The sequence below is a fragment of the Lutjanus erythropterus genome, chromosome 9, assembly GCF_056507025.1.
Source record: "Lutjanus erythropterus isolate fLutEry1 chromosome 9, fLutEry1.hap2, whole genome shotgun sequence".
Taxonomy (NCBI): domain Eukaryota; kingdom Metazoa; phylum Chordata; class Actinopteri; order Lutjaniformes; family Lutjanidae; genus Lutjanus; species Lutjanus erythropterus.
Genome location: NC_139325.1, coordinates 21,283,637 through 21,304,782, shown reverse-complemented (window position 1 = coordinate 21,304,782; position 21,146 = coordinate 21,283,637). Strand labels below are relative to the sequence as shown.

The 21,146-nt window shown below is 39.3% G+C and overlaps 2 protein-coding genes across 3 annotated transcripts in view; one reads left to right on the top strand and one right to left on the bottom strand.

The window, feature by feature from the left end:
* The window catches only part of creb5b (cAMP responsive element binding protein 5b), a 71,692-nt gene extending 61,782 nt beyond the window's left edge, over window positions 1–9,910 (top strand). For both annotated transcript variants that reach the window (XM_084726522.1, XM_084726521.1), the window contains exons 8-11: window positions 4,153–4,476; window positions 6,519–6,746; window positions 7,292–7,400; window positions 9,067–9,910. In XM_084726522.1, coding sequence (XP_084582648.1) covers window positions 4,153–4,476; window positions 6,519–6,746; window positions 7,292–7,400; window positions 9,067–9,221 — 816 coding nt within the window. In that variant the 3' untranslated portion in view covers window positions 9,222–9,910. The remainder of the gene's footprint in view (window positions 1–4,152; window positions 4,477–6,518; window positions 6,747–7,291; window positions 7,401–9,066) is intronic.
* A 3,982-nt stretch (window positions 9,911–13,892) lies between these two features.
* On the bottom strand, window positions 13,893–19,844 carry cpvl (carboxypeptidase vitellogenic like). The gene is made up of 13 exons (XM_084726520.1): window positions 19,693–19,844; window positions 19,334–19,512; window positions 19,098–19,219; window positions 17,738–17,852; window positions 17,536–17,594; window positions 17,336–17,415; window positions 17,159–17,225; window positions 16,936–17,058; window positions 15,974–16,105; window positions 15,518–15,616; window positions 14,922–15,095; window positions 14,531–14,713; window positions 13,893–14,440 (listed from the first exon to the last, which is right to left on the bottom strand). The coding sequence occupies exons 1-13, from the start codon at window positions 19,695–19,697 to the stop codon at window positions 14,342–14,344; spliced, it is 1,437 nt and encodes a 478-aa protein (XP_084582646.1). The 5' UTR covers window positions 19,698–19,844; the 3' UTR covers window positions 13,893–14,341.
* Between the last annotated feature and the right edge of the window lie 1,302 nt (window positions 19,845–21,146).

The following is a 21,146-nucleotide window of genomic DNA, read 5'->3' as shown; positions in this document are numbered from 1 at the left end:
GGGGAATTGTTAATTATTGTTATTTAGCATCATTTATTTAGTACCACACTCTCAACATCAAAACTAAACAACCTAAATCGATGGGACAGTAACAAACAGAAAAGATGAATCCTTGGTGTATCCATCAGTGTACATCAAGCTCAACAGATGTAACAAGATGTAAAAGACATAAAAGCACAAAAAAGATCTAAGAGGACAAAATAAACAATGATAAGATGTAAAAAGTGTAATAAGACAAAAAAGAAGCAACAAGACAACGAGAGAAAAAAATGTAACAGGATATGAAAAAGTAACACAACTTAAAAGATGTAACAAGACATGAAAGAGGTAACATGAAGTAAAAGACATAAGATAAAAGAAGAGGTAAAAAGATGTAAAAGATATAACAAGAAGTAAAAGATGTAACAAAGAATAAAGACAAGATGCCAAAGATGTAGCAAGATAAAAAACAAGGTAAATGATGTAATAAGATGAAAAACTATGGGAAAGGCGTATTAAGACGAACAATGGCAGAGAAAAGGTGAGGTTCAATTATCTTTTCATTGTTGAGTACATTTCAGAGTCTGTACTTTTTTGCTTTTATTGAGTAAAGAAGTTGAATCAGTACTTCTACATTTACCAATCCCTTTTTATACAAGTATCTGTACTTATACTTGAGTAGACAATGTGTACTGGTTATTTGGTAATTTGTAAATATAATACAAACCAGAGGGGCATGCTCTTTTTTGACTGCTCCTCTTCCAAAATGATTTATTTGAGTATGTCTCCTCCCTGCTGGTAAAAAGCTTTCCACTCACGGACAGTGTGTGTGAGAGAGGAGTGGAGGGCCAATGTTGTGCTCCAGTCGTGTCCTAGCATAGTGATCCAGACCAGCTGGATGCCATTCCCTATGGGAATCATGAATGTGAAGGTTGTTAAAAGATATGGAGCCCTGGACACGGCGTGGACTTGCTGACAGCAGCTGGGAGAAGGGGGAAGGGAGCAGAGGGAGGAAAGACAGCACTGGGAAAGAGAATAGAAAACTTTGTGGAATTCATAACAGTAGCCTTGAAATGAAATGAATGCCTTTGTTTTCAGTTTGTTTTGCGAAAAGTATCACTTTTAGTAGAGGAGTTTTTGACAAGCTCTAAAACTTGACTTTTTAAAAAAATTTAAGTTAAGTTAGTAGGGACAGTTCACCCCAAAATTAAAATAACATATTTCTCCTCTTACCTGTAGTGCTATTTAGCCACCTAGATTGTTTTGGTGTGAGTTGTTGAGTTATGGAGATACCATCCATTGAGATTTCTGCCTACTCTCCAAAATAATGGACTGGGATGACACTTAGCTTCACCAGTTTCATGTCTGACCTTTCTTTCTTTTTATAATAGAATATACTGGAACAAAAAAAAAAGTAGTTTCTCTATGAAACTGCTCACAACAAGGTCATGATTTCTGGAAAGAGTTATTGCTCTTGAGTTTTCTTTAAGAACCACAAGCTAAGCACCGTCCAGTTCGATTATATTGGAGAGAAGGCAGACATCTCTACTGATGATATCTCCAAAACTCGGAGATTCAAACCAAAACTATCTAGATGCATAAATAGCACTACAGGGAAGAGAAAAATATGTAGTTTTGATTTGGGGTGAGCTGTCGCCTCAAAGCTGTCTTTTTCACATACAGAGATCCTAAAAGCATGTTCAAGGCAAGTCTTTCAGATTAACCATATTTTAGAAGTTTCATCAGGTGGAACTCTTCTTCGTCATCTTATAGAGCCGTCATTTTTAGAAAAAACAATAAATGGTCCCCAGGCCTTTTCGAACACATCTTATTTCCCAATTCCTATATATTTTTTCTAAGAAAAAGTTAAAAAGTTATTAATATTGTTAATGACCACGTGTGGCTCCGGAGCCACGTGTGGCTCTTTTGTTTATCTCCAACAGCTCCCTGTGGATTTGATATAAAATGATGAACACCAAAAACGAACAACCAAATAAAAATAAACTGTTTTAACATTTCTTCAACTAAAATTTGCGTCATGGCCTGTGTATGCGGCCCAGCAGTTTGTCCTCTAAATTTTGGCTAGTGGTTAAATGCCAAATCCAAAAAAAGGATACCCTCCTAGGAAAATACATCATTTAAAAGTTGCAGCTCTTGACAGATTTTTCTTTTTCTTTTTTGGCCAAAAATGGCTGTTTTGATAATAAAGATTGCAGAACCTTTTCCTAATCCAATATGTAACACTTAAGTGTTTCCAAAACATTGCGATCACTCTTTTGGCATGCGTGACACATACCTATCATTATTGGTTCACTTTTGGCATATTTGTGTTTTTTTGGGTATAGGCCTAAAAATAAAAAACTAACATCAATCAGAATTTCTTCTGAGATGATCTTTTCTGTTGCTTTTTTAACCTTCTCCCAAAAAGATCTCTATTATTATTTATTGTGAGTATTTATTCACATCAGCAGTGCACTAGGTCAAAAAACGTGCATCAAAGGTCAAATGTCTCAACACTCTCTCAACTTGTTTTTGTTAAAGCAGTTCAAAATGTAAATAAGTTGGTTCAGACATGATTTTTCTTTTTTTATTTTGTCTGGGTTTGTGTACAACGGATGAAGCCTGAAGACATAATTTGGCACTTGTATATTTGCATTAGGATTTTTTCCTGGTTGTGTGGTTGTCTTTATGTGATGCCCAGAAAAACAGACTCTTGAGAGGAGGTGCGTTCAGTAAACACCAGGGACACAGGCGCACCTTGAGAGAGCCTCTCTCTGGTCTCCCTCCCAGGTCGCTCAGAGACATCGGCCCAGTCAGGGCTAAGTAGACCACACGGTTAAAGCAACAAACCTCCCGCTGGATCAACAGCAAGGGAGCAGTCTGAGGCTCACACCTCGCTAGCAAGCTCATCCCACAGGCAGACATCCAGACACACACACACATGCGTGGAGGAGAGAGCAGCTATTAGGAATATGAAGAGGAGGGTCTGGTGGGACAGTAATCATGGAAGGTAAAGCGGGAGAATGACAAGACTGAAGGAGAGACAGAGGACAGTCTAAGTGGCTTTGATTTGTTCTCCTGACATATGGATTTATGGAGCCATTCATCATCTCCTGGTCAGCACATGAAGCTGCTCTGTAACTGTTAGTAATCAGCTCACTTATGAGATGAGAGAATGAACAAACTTAAAAAAAAAAATCATAGAATAAAGAGATGAAACAATAATCAGTTTCACAGTAAACTGCAATAAAATCCCAGATGATTATTATTACTGTTTCAGTTTTTATTTATTGTTAAAACCGTGTTTGATAACTGCAGTTTGAAAAACTCATGGTAAATAGTGTCCAGCATCAACCAAAAGCTAGTAACCATCTTCCAGACGCAGGCGCAGTATGGAGCGTTTGTTTTGCATCGATGAAAACACTGACATCGACAACACTGTGAGGTTTTCAATGTAAAATTTAATGAAATGATTTCATTTTGTGTATCAGCACTTTTTGAACATTTTCAACAATTTTTTAACAATAATATAGTTAACGTTTTTGCATTACAATGTCTAAAAAAGACATGTTGTATGTTTTGTTGAGTTGTGTGCTAACATTATCACAGATGTTTGAAAGTAAATTATTCAATACAACAGTGCGTTTCTCTTTGGCCATTGCCAGCTTCCCAGTGACCACCAACCACAAATTGATTATCTCTAGTTGAAAACTGGTTTATATTTGGTCTTAACATCTAAGATAACTTGTGGCCATCTTTTCAACCAGCTAAAATGGAAATACAGTATCAAGGTATTACAAAACACACATTTAATTACTCATTTTGACTGTATTTTCATTGTAATTGATCACTTAATTTTTTTGTTGTGCATTATAAGAGCCACAAAGACACATGGAAATGTGGTGGATGAGCTGGTACAACACAGGACTTTCTTCTATGCAAGTTCTGTGTGTGGCTTTTTTTTTCTGGCCCTCAAATGAGAAATTTGGATGTAGTTTCTTAGTTTGGCTGTTGTTTATGACACTGTTGCAAAACCAGGAGAAATCTAAATGTGAAAGTTCCATCGGTGATAATTTTGGTCACTATAATCGTGACATGAAATTTTCATGCCATTTCATCTCTAATAGAAAAATGTGTTCAACATTGTGTTTGGTGTCCATTTTGTTTCCTCAGAGGCTGAAAGCTGCACTTTCACACCACCCGGGTGCCATCGCCAACGGCAACATGAACTCCATGGGCCATATGATGGAGATGATGTCATCGCGGCAGGAGCAAGGCGCCCACCATCACATGCACTCGCACCCGCACCAGCACCTGCAAGCCCCTCCCCACGCGTACCAGCACCACGGCCACCACCACCACAGCCAGGGCCACGGCCAGAGCGGACACCACCACCCGCAGGGGCACAACCCCCATCACAACTCCCACAATCCCCATCTCCATCCCGGACACCCACACCAGACCTCACCGCACCCTCCAATGCACTCTTCTTCACATGTAAGCAAATCACAGTCCCTGCAGAGATGAAGCTTTTAGACAGCCACAAGTTCAATAAGACATTAACTACACTGCACATTAAAACCTTTCATATAGCTGGAAGCCACTGTATAGGTACCATGACTAAAACAAGGCAGCACTTTAGTTGCAGTTTTGAAGGCAGCTATTAGTGGTTTAGTATAGAAGTATAGCTGAAATGATGCTTCAAATTCACAGAAAGTCAATTTTCCCTTGCTGCTGCTATAATGCCAAGTAGTTTCCTGGCAACCGTCTAAAAGGTAATTTTTTCCCTTTGAGGTTGGTCAGCTACAGGTCAGCGTCGGACTCCTGCCATGGAGGGAAAGGGTCATGAAGAGGCCATAAAGTGGCCTTTATAAATGATGCTCAGGACTGTCTTTTGAAAACTATGTCCCACGCCATCCTTCACTGCCAAGCTGCCATTACATGGCCACAACATGCTCCAGGTGTGGACGAAGTTTTCTTATAAAAGCTGGTCCTGATGGTGAACAGACAGCCTGGCTAATAGTCCTGGAACATCTTATGCCTGAATATATTTGGTTTCATTTTAATTGAAAGTTTGAAAGTATTGCTCACAGCATTAAAATAATAATATATAATATAATTATAATAAATATATAATTATTATAGTTAACTAACACTAAACTAAAAACTAAAAGTAGGTGTGTACAAAACATTTCAGTTGACTGAAATAAAAATAAAAACTGGACTTTAGAAAAAACTACAACTAACTGAAAGGATATTGGTTACTTAGATAACTAAGACTAAGACATACTTTTAAAAGTATGTAGGAAATGTCGTTTTTAGTCGTTTTAGTCGCTATAACAGTTAAAATAACAGTTAAATTAAGCAATATATAACGGAGTCTGGCAGACAGTGGGACAGGTGGTCACTGAACTTTAAATCTAGAGTGTGTTTTTGGAGAAGTGGGCTTCTGTTTGCAGGATAACAGGCTGAACTTTACATTAACAGACAACTGACAGTTATAAACCGCTGATCAACTTACAATGTAGGACTCTTTCAAGCTTTTTAATGCATATGTATATTTAATGTATTATGTATGTATTATTTCTCAATCTGACTCCTGACAATACCTCTTATATTAAAATAATAAAAAACTAACACTGAAACTAAAACAAAAACTTAACTAAAATTTAATATTTTCAAACAATAAAAAACTTAACTAAAACTAGCAAAAATTAAAAATGACAAAAAGAGAAAAATACCAAACTATAATCCATCCAGGGCAGGCAAAGTTTTATAAATGCTGGTCCTGATTCTGAAGAGACAGCCTTGGCTATTAGTCCTGGAACATCTTATCCATGAATATATTTGGTTTAATTTTAATTGAAAGAATTCCTCACTGCATTAAAAATAAAATGACATTTGACACTTTGTCCTTGCATTGTCTAACACCCTCTGCAATGCCAAGCATTTTGGATGAAGGACAGTCCGACATTAAGAAATGCAATTCACTATATGTTCCAAATGTATCATTAAGGCATTAAAACAACACACTGTAGGCACTGCGGCCATTAAAGCAGCTTGTATTTTCCATGGTTCTCATAAAAATGGTAATGATCTGAAGACTGAAAACATTTGACCTTGCCAAGTTTATGTCAAGATCTGTCAGTGCACGTACGGTTTTAGAAACAAGTCTTTTGACTGCGTCTGGTGGTGTTAGTCTGAGTGGAAGTGGGCGGTGGAAAACTGCCTCCTGACACCTCTTTAACAAGGTGGGTGAATCAGCCCAGTCACTCACTCACTCTGTCACTCCTGACGCCCACGGCCTTCTCACAGGGCACGTGGCACGACCAGATGTTGTTTTTGGGGAAGCTGCCAGGTATGGAATAGCTGCAGGAGGTAATGTATGGATGCTTGTTGTGAGGTTTTAGGGCAGTGGAGCGGTGACAGCAGACAGGTGGTAAGCTGTTTTCCAGGTGTGTCAGAATGGTTACATGTCTGGTGGGGTCTCATCAGAGAAACTAGTGATGCTGATAACTCCCCCCCCCGTTGTGTTTCAGATGTCACCTGCAACCCAGCAGATGCAGTCCACGCAGACGCTGCAGTCCCCGCCCCCCAGCGGCGGGCGGCGCAGGCGAGTAGTGGACGAGGATCCAGATGAACGCCGACGGAAGTTTCTGGAGCGGAACAGAGCGGCAGCAACAAGATGCAGACAGAAGAGAAAAGTGTGGGTGATGTCGTTAGAAAAGAAAGCAGAAGAGCTCACGCAGACCAACATGCAGCTTCAGGTACACAATAACCTGCAATGTATTTTTTTTGACTAGTAGTTTGGAAATGCATTAACTACAGTGAATGATGGTTGACATGACCCCAGTTTGGAGAGGCAGCAGGAGTTCCAGTGTAGGAAACTAAGCAGTGTGCTGCTGTGAACAGGGTTAAATATCACTTTTTCCAAACCAGCCAGACTCCATGGGCAAAATCAGTCATTTTACCTTGCAGAAAACAGGAGTTGCTGTCTACTGCTGCCTTGATCAGTTAGTGTGTTTGTGTTATTTTGTGACGTTGGTGTTTTAAAAGGTGAGTTTGGATTCACTGAAGTCACACAATAACACAAACAACCTAAGAGACTGTGACAGCGGTAGTCTAGCAACTCTTGTGTTCTGAGAGGTAAAATTACATATGTTACTCATGGAGTCTGGGTTGGTTTGGAGAGTGCAATATTTGGCTTATATAACAGTGATTTTCGGTTGGTAGGTAAAGGGGTGAGAATATTCTAAAAGTAGTGTGCAGTTAAGCTGCTCACTAATGATTCTGTGTCTTTCCTGCCTTTCAGAATGAAGTGACCATGCTAAAGAATGAGGTGACCCAACTCAAGCAGCTTCTCCTCACACACAAGGACTGTCCTATCACCACTATGCAGAAAGAGTCTCAAGGTTACCTCAGTGAGTAACTCAGACATAAACACAGACACACACACACGCACTTGGGAATATGACCAAAAACACACGTTCGTCTGTGTGCCTTAGCCCTTCAGTGCAGATTGCACTGCTGTGGAAATGCTTCTTAGTTGTCCTGCCAGAGGAAAGGTTTAAACTGAACTGTGATGGACACACAGTGACTGCCAAGTCTCTTCGCTCCCATGTGCTGGTATCCAGCACCCACGCTCGCTGCAGGACTCTTCCTTTCACATATGGGTGTTGCACACTCTGGTAGTCGGCCCGAACTGGGAGTTGCTAGTCTGAATCCCACCATGAGACCTGTTTTTCCATCTGACAGCACCTCCGCGCAGACTCAACGTGAGAAAGACGTCACAGCTGCACATTGGCATCCAAACTCATGGATGTCCCAGGATCTCACTGATTATTGTGCTGTGCCTCAACTCCGCCGCACATGACATCAGAGCCCCACCCTTTGATATGGATACAACTGACATTTCCATGTAATTAGGATAAGGCACCTCCCTGTGTGGCTTTAGCACAGGAAAATAAGGCTCACGTCCCCCCTTTGGCTGAATGGTTCTTTTATACAGAGGAGAGCCAACTCCCAGACTGGACTGGGAGAGACTTTCATCGATGAGTCGAGCTTGTGTTCAGATGTCACCTTCAATGTGTCCAAAAGTCATCAGGCGTGTTTATGGAGATGAGTGATTCACTTTTCCATTTTTGTGTTATCCATTTATGGCCTATTTTGGGATGACAGGTGAGACTTTAGGTGTGAATTCAGTGTATTTGAAATTTATCTGCTAATAAAGCTGTATGTTTTACAATAATAACATTTTTTCTGTATTTATTTTGATATGATTTATTATGGTTGACAATTATACTTTGGAGCCTCTGTAGAGCTTGGAGGTCATAGTATTTACACTTGCACACACTCATAATGTACACACATAAAGACAATGTGATTTGTTTTTCTGCATATGTATGCTGCTTATGTCTCTGTGTCTTTATCTTGCAAAGGAGGCAAAAGTACACAAATTGTTGCTCTCTCAGATACTTGTCTGAAAAAAATAGGAGTAGAAGTACTGATTCAACTTCTTTACTCAAATAAAAGTGAAAAAGTACAGGCTCTGAAATGTACTCAAAGCATTAAAGTAAAAAGCAGCCCTCTGAAAGACATATCTACTGTCTGTTTCTGTGCAAAGCTAACTAAACCTTTTTCTCTGTAGTTATATCTTTCTTTCTGTTTTGTCGTTACATCCTTTATGTTGTTTTCGTCATGTTACGTCTTTTATGCTGTTTACAACTTGTTACATATTTTTACGTCTATTACATCATTTCCATCTTGTGGCACCATTTTCATCTTGTTACATCTTTTATGGGATTTTCATCTTGTTTTGTCTTTTTACGTCATTTTCATTTTGTTGCACCTTTTTCGTCTCGTTACGTCTATTGTGTGTGATATGCATGCATAGATACAGCAAGGACTATTGTTTTGCACAATGATGCAAAATAAACACAATCAATAATTCTCCTAAAATACATTATAATTAACGTAAAGAGGCTGTTTGGAAAATCTAAGGAATAGAAAGAACAGATGTTGGATTAGTATGTAGGGAGTAAAAGTAAAAGTTGTCCGTCCTCACTGATGTCTCTGCTGTCTCCTCAGGTCCAGAGAGCAGTCCAGCGGGCAGTCCAGCGCCAGCATGCTCCCAGCAGCAGGTCATTCAGCACAACACCATCACCACCTCCACCACAACCATAGGGGGCAGCAGCGTGCACGGCCAAGCCAACCACCGCACAGACATTAACCCCATCCACTAGGGACAGGAAAGACTATAGAGAGAACCCCCCCCTCACCCTCACTGCCCTGCTTTCTGAGGGTTGCCAGCTGCACATGCTGCCTCCCCTGCCCCTCTCCCTCCATCAAGAAAAACCTCAAAGGCCTGTGAGGCTGTTCTTTATACAGTAGCTACAGTATGTATTTTTATAGACCAACCCTATTAACGCATAAATGTTCTATGGTTTGTTGCCTCTTTTTTTAATCTGTTTCTTCTTTTTTTTTTGTGCTTTTAGCAAAAAAGGAGTTTTGCTAATCTCATGCAGCATTTAAGTGACTTTTTCTGTTGTTTAATGGTACAAAATGGACCACGGTGGTCATGGAACCAGAGGAAAGACATTAGCCTCAGACTGTCATCATCTCTATGAGCAAACCTTACATCTCTGTATACCTGATGGACTGAAAAATGAGTCAAATGATTCTTTGAATATCACATATGGACAGCATGTTGAGTGTATGCAACAGACTCTGAATAAGTGAGTGGGACGTTGCTGCCTTTGTCTTCTGAAAACACGTCATGATGTCATGAAGACAAGATATATGCAAGCAGGTGTAATGATCCTATTCTCTCCTAGAAACGTATATGACTGTTAGCCTTTTCCCAGTCAGCGGTATTCTTTAACACTGGGTTGCACCAACAAAGATTAATTTAATTTTATATTCATTCTAATCAGAGTTTTAGCAAAACTAGGTTCAAAAGGAATTAAAATAGAATTAACCAGATCTCTGTTGCACAATTCAAAACTAGTGATGTTTTGTAAATCTTAATTTAGTGATAGAAACTGAAAATTAAGTTTAATACATATGGAGAGGCTTTCTTAACAAAATAAAAAATAAGATAAATTAATTAATAAATTTGAGTGCTGTTGGGACCTAGCAAGCATAAAAGAGGGGGAAATCTGTTAACATTTCCCTGCTCTGTATTCCATAACAAAACATTGCATTGTTTGCTAGCTAGCTAAAAAGTTTTTTTAAAAAAGGTTATGCAGTTTGCTAGCTAGCTTAAAAGGTAAAAATATTATACTCTTTGCTAGCTAGTTAAAAACTTATTTTAGGGTAAATGGTTTGCTAGCCAGGTAAAAAAGTAAAAAAAAAAAAAAAAAAAGTTTGATTGTTTGCTGGCTAAAATATTTTAGAAAAGGGTACATTGTTTGCTAGCTCGTTAAAAAAGAAAAAATGTTATATTGTTTTGCTATTTAGTTGGTTAGCCTGGTTAGCCTACTTACAGCATGATCACTCAGCAGAGCCAATCCATCTCAAAGGGGCAGCCATAGTCATAGCCATAAAAACTAAACTGTTTGAAGAGAGATTTAAATGTAATCTTTCCTAATTTTAAGATAGTTTACAACGTCCTGGTTGCAACATGAATTTAAATTAGAAAAAGTGAATCCTTATTGGTGCAACCCTGCCTCAGAGTGTTATAAAGAACAGCATGACAGTGAAAACATGATCAAATGGAAGCAATACATCGCAGTATTGATCCTCTTCAATACATCGCAGTATTGATCATCTTCTCTACTGTGTGTCCAGATTACGATCAGTGTGGCCAAGCCGCTCTGGTCCCCGAGGACACATGATGCTGTTACAGCTACAGAACTGTACACTGTGATACCAGTGAGGCAGCTCGGGGGTTTGAATTGAGACAAACTCCTCCGCTCTCCAGGACCAACTAAAGCTTTAATTCTTGAGGCCTCTTCTTGTGTGTTTGTGCATCTGGATCCACACTTTGGATTCAAATCCCAAATTAATATAACGTTTGATTGCGTGCGGCTACATAGTGTTGAGTGTGCATGTGAATTATGTATATTAGTGTTTGTTTTGTTTTCTTTCCTCTGCAGAACGAAGTTCAGCAGGTGTGTAAAGAAAGAAACACACACCAAAAAAAAAGTGTGTGTGCGAGAAAGTGATTGTGAGCATGATGTTTTTTGACTGGCATCCCACAACTGGCAAAGGGTTTTACAGTTTCTAAAGAGGAGCCTGTGGTTTCCAAAATGTCACAATGTGCCTGAATCATTCTTAAAAGCTTTTGTTGGCTTACTGTAGACAGCAAAATGCCACTCTCATTTCCCCAAACAATCAAAAACATTTAATTCTCAGTGTATTATTTGTCATGGGCTTTGTCATGGATGTCTGCTGCACGTAAGAGAAAAATACCTGTTTTCTTTCATCAGTTTCTCTCCCTCTCTTTCTCAGGCCTCCTCTGCAGTTCAGATGGGTGATGGGTATACTGATAATGATAAAGGCTTTACCTTCTTTTTTTTAATCTCCATTCCAGCCTTGAAACTTCATGCCTTCATTTCTCTCTTTCCATATGACCAGGAATGTCGATTCATTAGCATGATGACCATAATGCACTGTGTTTTGCAGTAGGATGGATGAAAATACATTCCACTGACAGGTGGAGCGGTCGCAGAGCTGTCTATGCACTTTGTCCTCTGTAGTGCCAGAGGGTAGAATAGCCATATTAAGGTCCGAGTAATTCTCAGTGACCCCTCCCCCCCTCCCCTTTTTTCACACACCAGCGAGAAACTTCTTTAACTGTGTTTGGCTTTATGGAGACGCTGTGCCTGGCATGCATCACATATCTGTAGATAGATTGAAGAAGGGAACCTAGAGCTCGTATTGTAGGATGAGACTCAATTAAAAAGGACCTTTCACCGTTAAGTTTGTGCCCTTTTTATTCTCCAACTCCAGCTCCAGTTTGGTCAAAGATGAAGGAAGAATATCTATATCCTCATAATTCAAGTTTTGTCGAAACATTTGGACTGTTTTCGTCATGTCTTAACCTTGGAGTCTGTGTGTGCAGTTTGATACGTATGTTGATGAGACAGAGAAACTGATTCTCTTGAAAAGGGCTTTGTCGTACCAACCCTTTGAACTGAAGCTTGCCTTATTTTAGGTTGTTTTTTAAACCATATTTAGATTGTTAAAGCATTCCAAATTAACCTCTCGCATGTGAAAATATGGTAAAATGACCTCAAAATACTTTCAACTGGAATCATTCTGAGGATGTTGCTATTTTAGTGTTAGATATGAGAGTCTCTAGTTTCGTTTCTGACAATGGACCAGGTTCAGAAAAAAAGACATTTGTTACTGCAGAGGCAGACAAAAAGGACAGATGGAAGTGCAGTGTGAGTGTGTGAGAAAAAATCCTACACATTAATGATGTTCTAATTGTATTATTTTAAATCTAAAACTATAAATATTGTACATAATGTCATTAATTTCTGTAATCCTGTACATGTAATGCAACCACCTTTCTTTTTGAAGGGAGTAAATGTGTGGTACATGTGTGTAAATAATGTTTGCATAGCACTTGTTGCCTTCTGTTGTACGTCGAGGCTCATTTCAGCGCTTAAATACATTGTTTATATGTAATGAACTGATGAATCCATTCTTGCCTGCATAACTTTGTACATTTTATTTGTGTCTGTAATGACATTATCTCCATTTTGTTTTATTTTGCATTTGTACAGATGTTAAAGTATCACTGCAGTTACATTACGGTATGAAAATAAAGCACTTGTTCTGTAACATACAACTAACTGATGTGATTGGGTGTCACAAATACCTGAACTAGAAATCTAGTCATACAGTTATTTCTTGTACAGATAACCAGAGTGTGAAGATGTTAATTCTCTTAAAAGAAAATGAATGTTTAAACCAAATAGTCAGCAGTATTTCCCTGACGCTTGTCCCTGAGACATAATTGCTCATTAAATAGTTAGATGTTTTAAAGGTTTAGAATACTCATTAATTATTGATTTATCTAGACATCTTGATAGTAGGCTGATGAAATAACATGGCAATTAACTCCAGTACGTAAATATCTTTGTGGCACTCTGTCATAATCACTACAGAGCTCACTACAGTGTGTCAAATACGTTTTAAACTGTTTTTTACAGCTGTAGCCAAAACAATGGAATTAACACACATTGTGTATTGTTGCAACACGCAACAAGGTCACTATCTGTTCTTCAAAGATATTTAGCCATTTAATATTATTTTTAGTACCTAGGTTCAGATAATCAAAGCTATAAACGGGTATAAACTTTTTAAAAAGGCAATTTTGTTAAGTGATGTTGCCTTTCTGGGTACCCAATGAACTTTCTTTGGAGCACAGCGACCCCTGGTGGTGAACATTTTGTTGACTAACAGTACTTGGGAGGAGAAATCCCATTCATCAACAGGTGCTGCCACATCTGTTAAACACTGTAACAGAAGTCCTTCAGGAGAAGGCTGTCAGACTGCTGCAAAATTTAGTCTTTTCTGATAATTAGTTGCCACACTTTCTCTGAAGTCAGATTCTCACACTTATCAAACATTCTGTGGTAAATGACATTTATATATGCTTTATATCTATGATCAGAATGAATAAGCTCCATTTAATTTCTTCATCATATTAAATAAAATTTACTGAACTATAAAAAAATTATTTTTCATGACAGAATTCTGGGGTGAGAAATTAAATGAAAACAAAGTTTCATGTTTCAAAATGTATCAAGACTGACAGATCACACCAAGTGTAGCCACCTTCATTTTGTGCGAAAAGTAAAACAAGTTCAAGCAGTTTCCAAGTACTCAAGTTTCAAGTATAGTTTTCAAGGATTTCCAGCACCCATAAGAAACCTGTTTATTAAGACAGTCAGATTTAGAAAAAAACACTTTATTTCAAGACAATACAGCTCTGGTTTCAAGGTTCTTTCTTTATATTTCAAGCATGTATTGATTTAATGCAACATACATTTCCCTCACAATCTCAACAGAGTTATACATGTACAGATTTTCATAGAACTCAGGCCATGTACCATTTTGTTTTCACCCAACTTTTACTATTTGATTCCCTGAAAAAAAAAATCTGAAATGTGTGCAGCAATTAAGAGGTTTGGATCCAGGCTAGGAGAACTCAGTGCATCAGAGATCAGTCCAAATTCCTACACCAAAACTGCTAAAATAATAATAAAAAAAAAAGTCAGCTGCAAAGATGTGTTAAAATCCAACAACATTCTGATTTACATTGAGACAATCAGTCTTTCAGATCAACAGTCAATAATCAACGGTGTGTTCTCTAAAGTGGATGCGCTTTGATCGGCACCAGAACACTTCATATCCACCCCTGTGTTGAGAGGAATCTGTCGATCATGTCAAAGGACCTCGCTGGTTGGTCGTAAGGCAAAATGTGTCCCCCTCCTCGGATGATGACCTGTGAGACAAGAGGACAGATTACAGAATTTAAAACAGCTGTTTACTGGCTACTTTTCACATTGTTTTTGACTCAGTAATATCTGCTCACCTGGTAAAAGTCTCGCACTTGTCTAACGTAACCTGCCACCTCCGTGTCGCTGGGCTGAACCTTCCAGTGGAAGCGAGGAGCTGTTTTGTACTCAGCCGCCCCGGTCCAGTTCACAGTAGGCAGGAACCTTTCCGTTAGTGGGGCTGCTACAATGACATCCAGCTGACCGCTGTAGATTAACACCTGGATGGATGCAGAAATGGACAAAAGAGGGAGATGATGATATTGACAAATGTCTCAAAATATATGAGTAACACTGGCCAAAGAGGCAGAGGAATTTTTCTCACCCAATTTAATTAAAATATTCAATAGTCTAGCTTGACTACTATCATATCATGACACCATCATATCAATATAGTGCATATCCAAGACAAAATACAGCTGGTGGTACCCTGTAGTTATCCATCAGCACGCCCAGCCACGGTTTGATGCTCTTCATGACATCCTGCAGGAGGTGCTTCTCCACCTCCGAGCCATCGTGAAACGTCAGGTTCCCCACATGGATGGCGCGTCGCACTGCTGGCAAAGTCACAAACTGGGAGAAGTAGTCCTGGTCTTCAGGTTCCTGTGGCATACAGATAAAACAAATGTATTGGGCTGTGCAAAGACTGTTCTGAATAATAATGACTTTATTTGTGTATAAAGTTAAGACATAGGATATTAAAATACAAGTCACAATTTTAGTGGGGATGGTAGTTTTTGAATGTCATTCCATTGAAAAACAAAAAACCATTCAAATAATGATGTCATTACTGGGGTCAGTACCAAACAAACATGTTCTCTTATGTCTGGAGAACATGCTCTGTAGGCCAGGGCATCTCTGTAGTGCCACAGTGCTTTATCTATGGTTGTTGTGACACATTTTACTTTCATCTAAACTGCTGCTCCTGCGATTTACATTTTGCACATGGCCTTATTGCATTCTTGACAATATTTCAGTTAATTGTTGAGCCCCCAGCTTTAGCCTCTGCCAGTGTGTCTACGTACCTGACATGTCATGTAGTTGTAGTAGTTGGTGCAGCCGGTAGCATTTTGGAAGAAGGAGGGATATGGTTCCACGTCACCATTCAGCAAGCTATCAAAGACCTGAAGTCAGACATCAACAAAGCAGTCAGCTAAATCTCTTGTTCGATTTTATTCACAATTTTAATATTTGTCAGAGAAAGATGTGATAATAAAATGCCATTCATTTATAAAAATTATTTAAATCCAGACCAGAGTTTCCCAAACTTTTTGCCCTGGAGGACCAAGACTGAAACTTAGCGATGGATCACAGTCCAAAAACAAACACCTATTTGTTTGGTCAATCCTTAACTGACTTCACTGACTTCTGGCACAAAGTGTCACTCTGTCTGCTGCGCACAGATTATGAAAAATAACTAATAAAGATCCTACAAGAGCTTTTTTTTAAAACAAGTGTAAAAGGCAGGCAGCATCTCTCACCTGAAAAGCCTCCACCCACTTCTGCTGCTGGATGAGTTGAACTCCCATGTCTGTCTGCTGGATGACATACTGTCTTTGGAGTTCATCGATCATGCCTGTCTGATACATGAAGTCACCATAACCACCCAGCATCTGAAATGGAAAGAAGTAAAATATTATACTCATGTCATTTCTGTATTGACAGGACTATAAAATGTAGATTACTGTGCTATTAAAGGGATAGTTTGCCCAAAAATGAAAATTTAGTCATTATCTACTCACCCTCATGCTGACTGAAAGTCAGGTTTGGTTTTTCAGTCCACAAAAATACAGCATCACATAATCTCCCAAACAATGGAGGTGAATGGTGACCTGTTTTCAAACATTAAACAAACCACAGAAAAAAGAAAACATAAAATGTCTCCATACTGCTTGTCTGCTGTAATTCAAGTCTCCTAAAGTCCTGACATGACAAGTTGAGTTGAAAAAACTCATGTTTTTAGCCGGAATCATGTTTTTAACCACATTCATGTGCTGTGCATGTGTTGTGACGTGTGCCAACAGCATGTCAGTGCTTTAGGAGACTTGGATGACACCACATGAGCAGTATGGAGACATTTTATTTTTTTTTAGGTTGTTTTTTCTGTTTGAAAACTGGTCCCCATTCACTTCAATCGGTTGGGAGATTCTGCAACACTGTTTTGCTGTGAAACTAAAAAACTAAACCCGACTTTCAATCCGCATGAGGGTAAGTAGATAATGACTGAATTTTTATTTTTGGTAAACTATCCCTTGAACACCTGAAAGGATCAAGCACAAGAGAAGTGAAAATCTGTGTTGGAGAATATGAACGAAGAGAGCAAGAGAGTTCTTAACAAATGCTCTTATTAATACCAGACTTAATAACCAATTTAATGAATTTAATTGAGAGTTGGGCTGCTTGAGGACAAAGTTTTAAGGATCTCACTTTGTCAGATACGCACCATTTCTGGATCACAGAGGCCGTCACCGATAGCCATCCCTGCAAGGTTAATCTTCACTTTGGCAGTGGGGTTGTTTTTATGGATGTAGTAAGAAATGGCAGGAACATACTTCCCTGCATATGACTGGATTAGGACAGAGGGGGATTATAAACATAAGAACAATTTTTTAAGATCGGTATCCAAACTATGACTTTGCAAAGCTTGAAATGATACAGAAACATACTTCTCCAGTTGCGTAGAACTCATTGGACTGATATTCAGGGAAGATCTGGAAGAACTGTGTTAAAGCACTTTTAAAGGGAGAGATGAGGACAATAAAAGAGTCAGTAACAATCAAACACCAGACTTTAAGACCCGAGTGGCAGGAATAGTGTGTTTGAGGTGGATGGCAGTGTTTTACCTGTAAAGATCTCTGCCGACATCATCCTGGTTCTGAGCAAAACCTCTGTCATCGTCGGTGAAGCTGAAACCAGTTCCAACCTACAAAAACAATCCACTCTTCCTCAAAGACTTACCAGAAAATATTCACTCACAGAAAACACTCTGTTTAATGTAATTAGATTGCGGCTTTTTGTTTGAGTATAAATAAGTAATACATACTGGATTGTCGATGTACAGAACTGAATATCTTGACGTCCACGCGTAATCCCTCAAACCAACTGCAAAGACAAAAGCATGAGCAGATCAGAGAAGCCAAACAATGTTCAGTACATCCTACACAGGGGGCTCAAGCTCATTACGTTAAATAAGGATTACAGTTCGTGTGTTATGTATGTTGCTGTAGAGCCAAATCACTTCTTACCCGTCATGTTCTTATACACCACATATGGTCCATGTTCCACAAAGAGACCAAACATGGACGTGCCACCGGGCCCGCCCTGCAGCCAGAGCAGGACTGGAGCTTTATCCCGACTCCCCTGTCAGTCAGAGGAGGACACAGAGAGGTAAGATCTCAGCACCACCTAGTGGTCACTTCAGTTTATTAAAGATCAAAAAAAGGGGGGGGAATAAACTACACTTTACATTTCCTCAACACTTTCTCTGTTGGTTCTCAGTCACAATATATTTACAAGAGATCACGCCATCATCCGTGTCTTCACAGACACTGAACTGGAATGATGAAAAAAGATTGAAATTCATGCACTATAATGTAAGGTTCAATAAAAAACAAAAAACAAAACAAACAAACAAATATATATTTATATACATATATATCTCTTTATATTCCTGAAGGCTGCAGACTAATCTTTCACTCAGTGTGAGTCATGGATGTGGCATGTGACATATACTGAAGTATGAAATACAGATATGAGGCTTGGTTACTGATTGATGGCTTCAACAACACGAGTTTCCAAAAATAGCTGTGAAAATAGTAACTGTGCGGTAAGACCTTTGTTGACAAAAAACGTAACTTTCAACACAAAACAAAGTTTACCATCATAGCTGACATTCCTGTATGGCAGCTAACTAAATATACACGGTGCAATTCCTTATCACAAGTTGATTAAGGGAGCAGAGCTGAAATACCTAAAATACAAACAGTTGAAATCTAGAGGAAATTAGGTCATTCCTTTTCTCCCAGGGTCCTATGTTCCTCAGTTCTACATCTGTTCTTAAAGTTCTCAAGGTCCAATACGTCCAGGGTCCTATGTTCCCAAGGTCCTGTTTCCCAGTTCTACATATGCTCTCTCCCAGGTTCCCATGTTTTCAAGGTCCTAAGTACTACCTATCTATGTTCTCTCCCAGGGACCCATGTTTCCAAGGTCCCATGTCCCCAAGCTCTACATATGATATCTCCCAGAGTCCAATGTCCCCAGGGTCCAGTTCTGCATATGCTCTCTCCAAAGATCCCATGTTCCTAGGTTCTATGTTCCCAAGGCCCTATGCTCCCAAGGTCCACTGTCCTCAATGTCCCATGCTCCAAGGTCCCATATTTCCTTGCTCTATACACCACATAATGGGTTAAAGTTGGGGGTTAGCATAGAACACATGACTCTGGGAACATAGAAAATCTCCCCAAAAAAGAAAAGAAGAACAAAAACGATTATCTGACTCAAGTTTTTCTTTCTCCCCCTTGTGACCTCTCCCAATCTGCAGCACTGACAGTAATATAATTCTGTAATTTGGAAAGTCCCTGTTGTAAAACAGAAGTGTGAACCTACCATAAGTGCAGGGAAGAACCAGAAGAAGAGGTTGCTGTTGTATTTTTTGTTGACAGTGAGGTACCCCGCATAACTCTTGACATTGGCACCTGGCAGATCTCCTACCAAACTGAGTTTCCTGGCTGCAACAACAAGAAGAAAAGATGTCCGACTGGTGGCTCGTGTGATTATTATAAAACAATTACAACAGTGAACCTTGTTGGCTGCAGTGTTATGTAATGTGGGTGCGTTAATACCTTCATCGATGGCGCCCTTCTCCAAGTAAGGTGTGAGAAAGAGAGGAGAGCCGGGGTCGACTCCATTCAGGCCGCTGACACGGTGGGATTTTCGGCAGAAAAACGACGAGCAGCTCCGTGTGTGTGCAGAGTCCAGACAGGCCCACAGTAACAGGACGCCCAGGGTTTCCCTCCACAGCCTGACAACATTTACACAATTCATATCACAATACAATCCTGCTGAGGTCAGTCAGTGATGCGAGAACCTCAAACGCCGCACATCACTCACATTTCAAAACACTGTGACCACAAACGCAACACGTCCGACAACAGGCGGAACAAGTGAAAATAAAACACAGTTTAACTCGTTTAAAACTCACTTCATGTTGTTGTAGTTTCTGCCCCGACAGGAGAAATTCCAGTCTTTATCCGGAGAGAGGAGTTGAAGTTGATCAGCTGTGGACTGACTGAAAAGTGTGAGCCTGTAAGTCTGTGTCACATGATCAACTCTGTGCAGGTCATATGAGATTTCAGATCACGTGGTCGTTGTTGTGTCACCAGGGTTTTCCAGCCCACGACGCGGTCTTGCAGGAAACTCAAGGCTTCCTCCAGTAATTTGTCTGAAACAGAAGATGAAAATTTGCTAAAACAGCCGTAAATCAAAGTAGGCTTGACTGCCTTGGTGAGTGAACTGTTTTTGAGCTCTGTTAATTTAAATTAACAGTCAGGTGTCTTTAGCTAGGTGTTGTTAGCAAAATTTATAAGTGAAAGACAATTTAATGGGATACAAAGTTTAGACATACAGAATAAATTATTGTATTTCATCATGTATTTCTGTTATATATGCCGCCTATGATTAAGGAGACCAATTTACAGGAATATATTGTTATTTTTTAATTTTAGCTATTTTTAAAGGATATTTTAGCCTCCACTGTGCTGCAATGTTACTGTATTTAAACACTTTCAGTGCTGCATTGGAGGACACTTTTGCCACACAATTCAAATGACACAGCTGAAAAATGAGAGGTGAAAGTAAGTTTACTGATGACAACAAATAAATATATTAATAAATAATTGACATGAGAAACTATGTTTTGATAAAATATTTTAAATGAGCAACTGGTGAATGGTGGCGTATCCTATCTGCCCAGCACCAGGCAGCAAATAGACACTAACAGCCAGCTGAGGAGGCCAGGAAAAAAAAAGCCCAAAATGTATTTTTCTGGACTTGGTAGGGAGCAAACCAGCATGAAGGAATCACTGAATAATGGATTTGGATTCATCAGGTGGTCAGACACACAACTCAACTGTGTAAGTTGATGATAAAAAAAAAAAAGCTCTTAGTGTCCATTAGCACCAAACTCAAATAGTGTTTTTAATAGAAATGCTGGTGTTATCAAATGGTGGTTTTAGTAAAAATGCTGGTATTAAAGCTGGTTTTTTTTTGGTCAACTAGGGGCAGAGGAACTAACTTAACTTATGTCCTACAGTGCATAGCACAATGGAAATTAAGAAGATCTTCATAGCTAGGAAGAAAATCATGAATGATGATGGAACTGCTCAGGTGAACAGGTGAGGAGGAAACTGCAGCACTTGGCAGCAATTTTGAAAATGAAGCTGAAGGTAAAGCTTGAAGATAGGAATGTTTTGAGGCACATCAGCTATTTTCTTTTATGTAACCTATATTTTCTTACACATTAGTTGCACACATAAAGATCTGAATGCGCCCACACAATCTGTTGGCCGTTGCACATCTGCACTTGTGGGCTAAGTGTGTTTCTCAGCAGTGGTAATGACAGAGAAGGGAGCGCTGCTCTTTCACTCACCTCCCCAG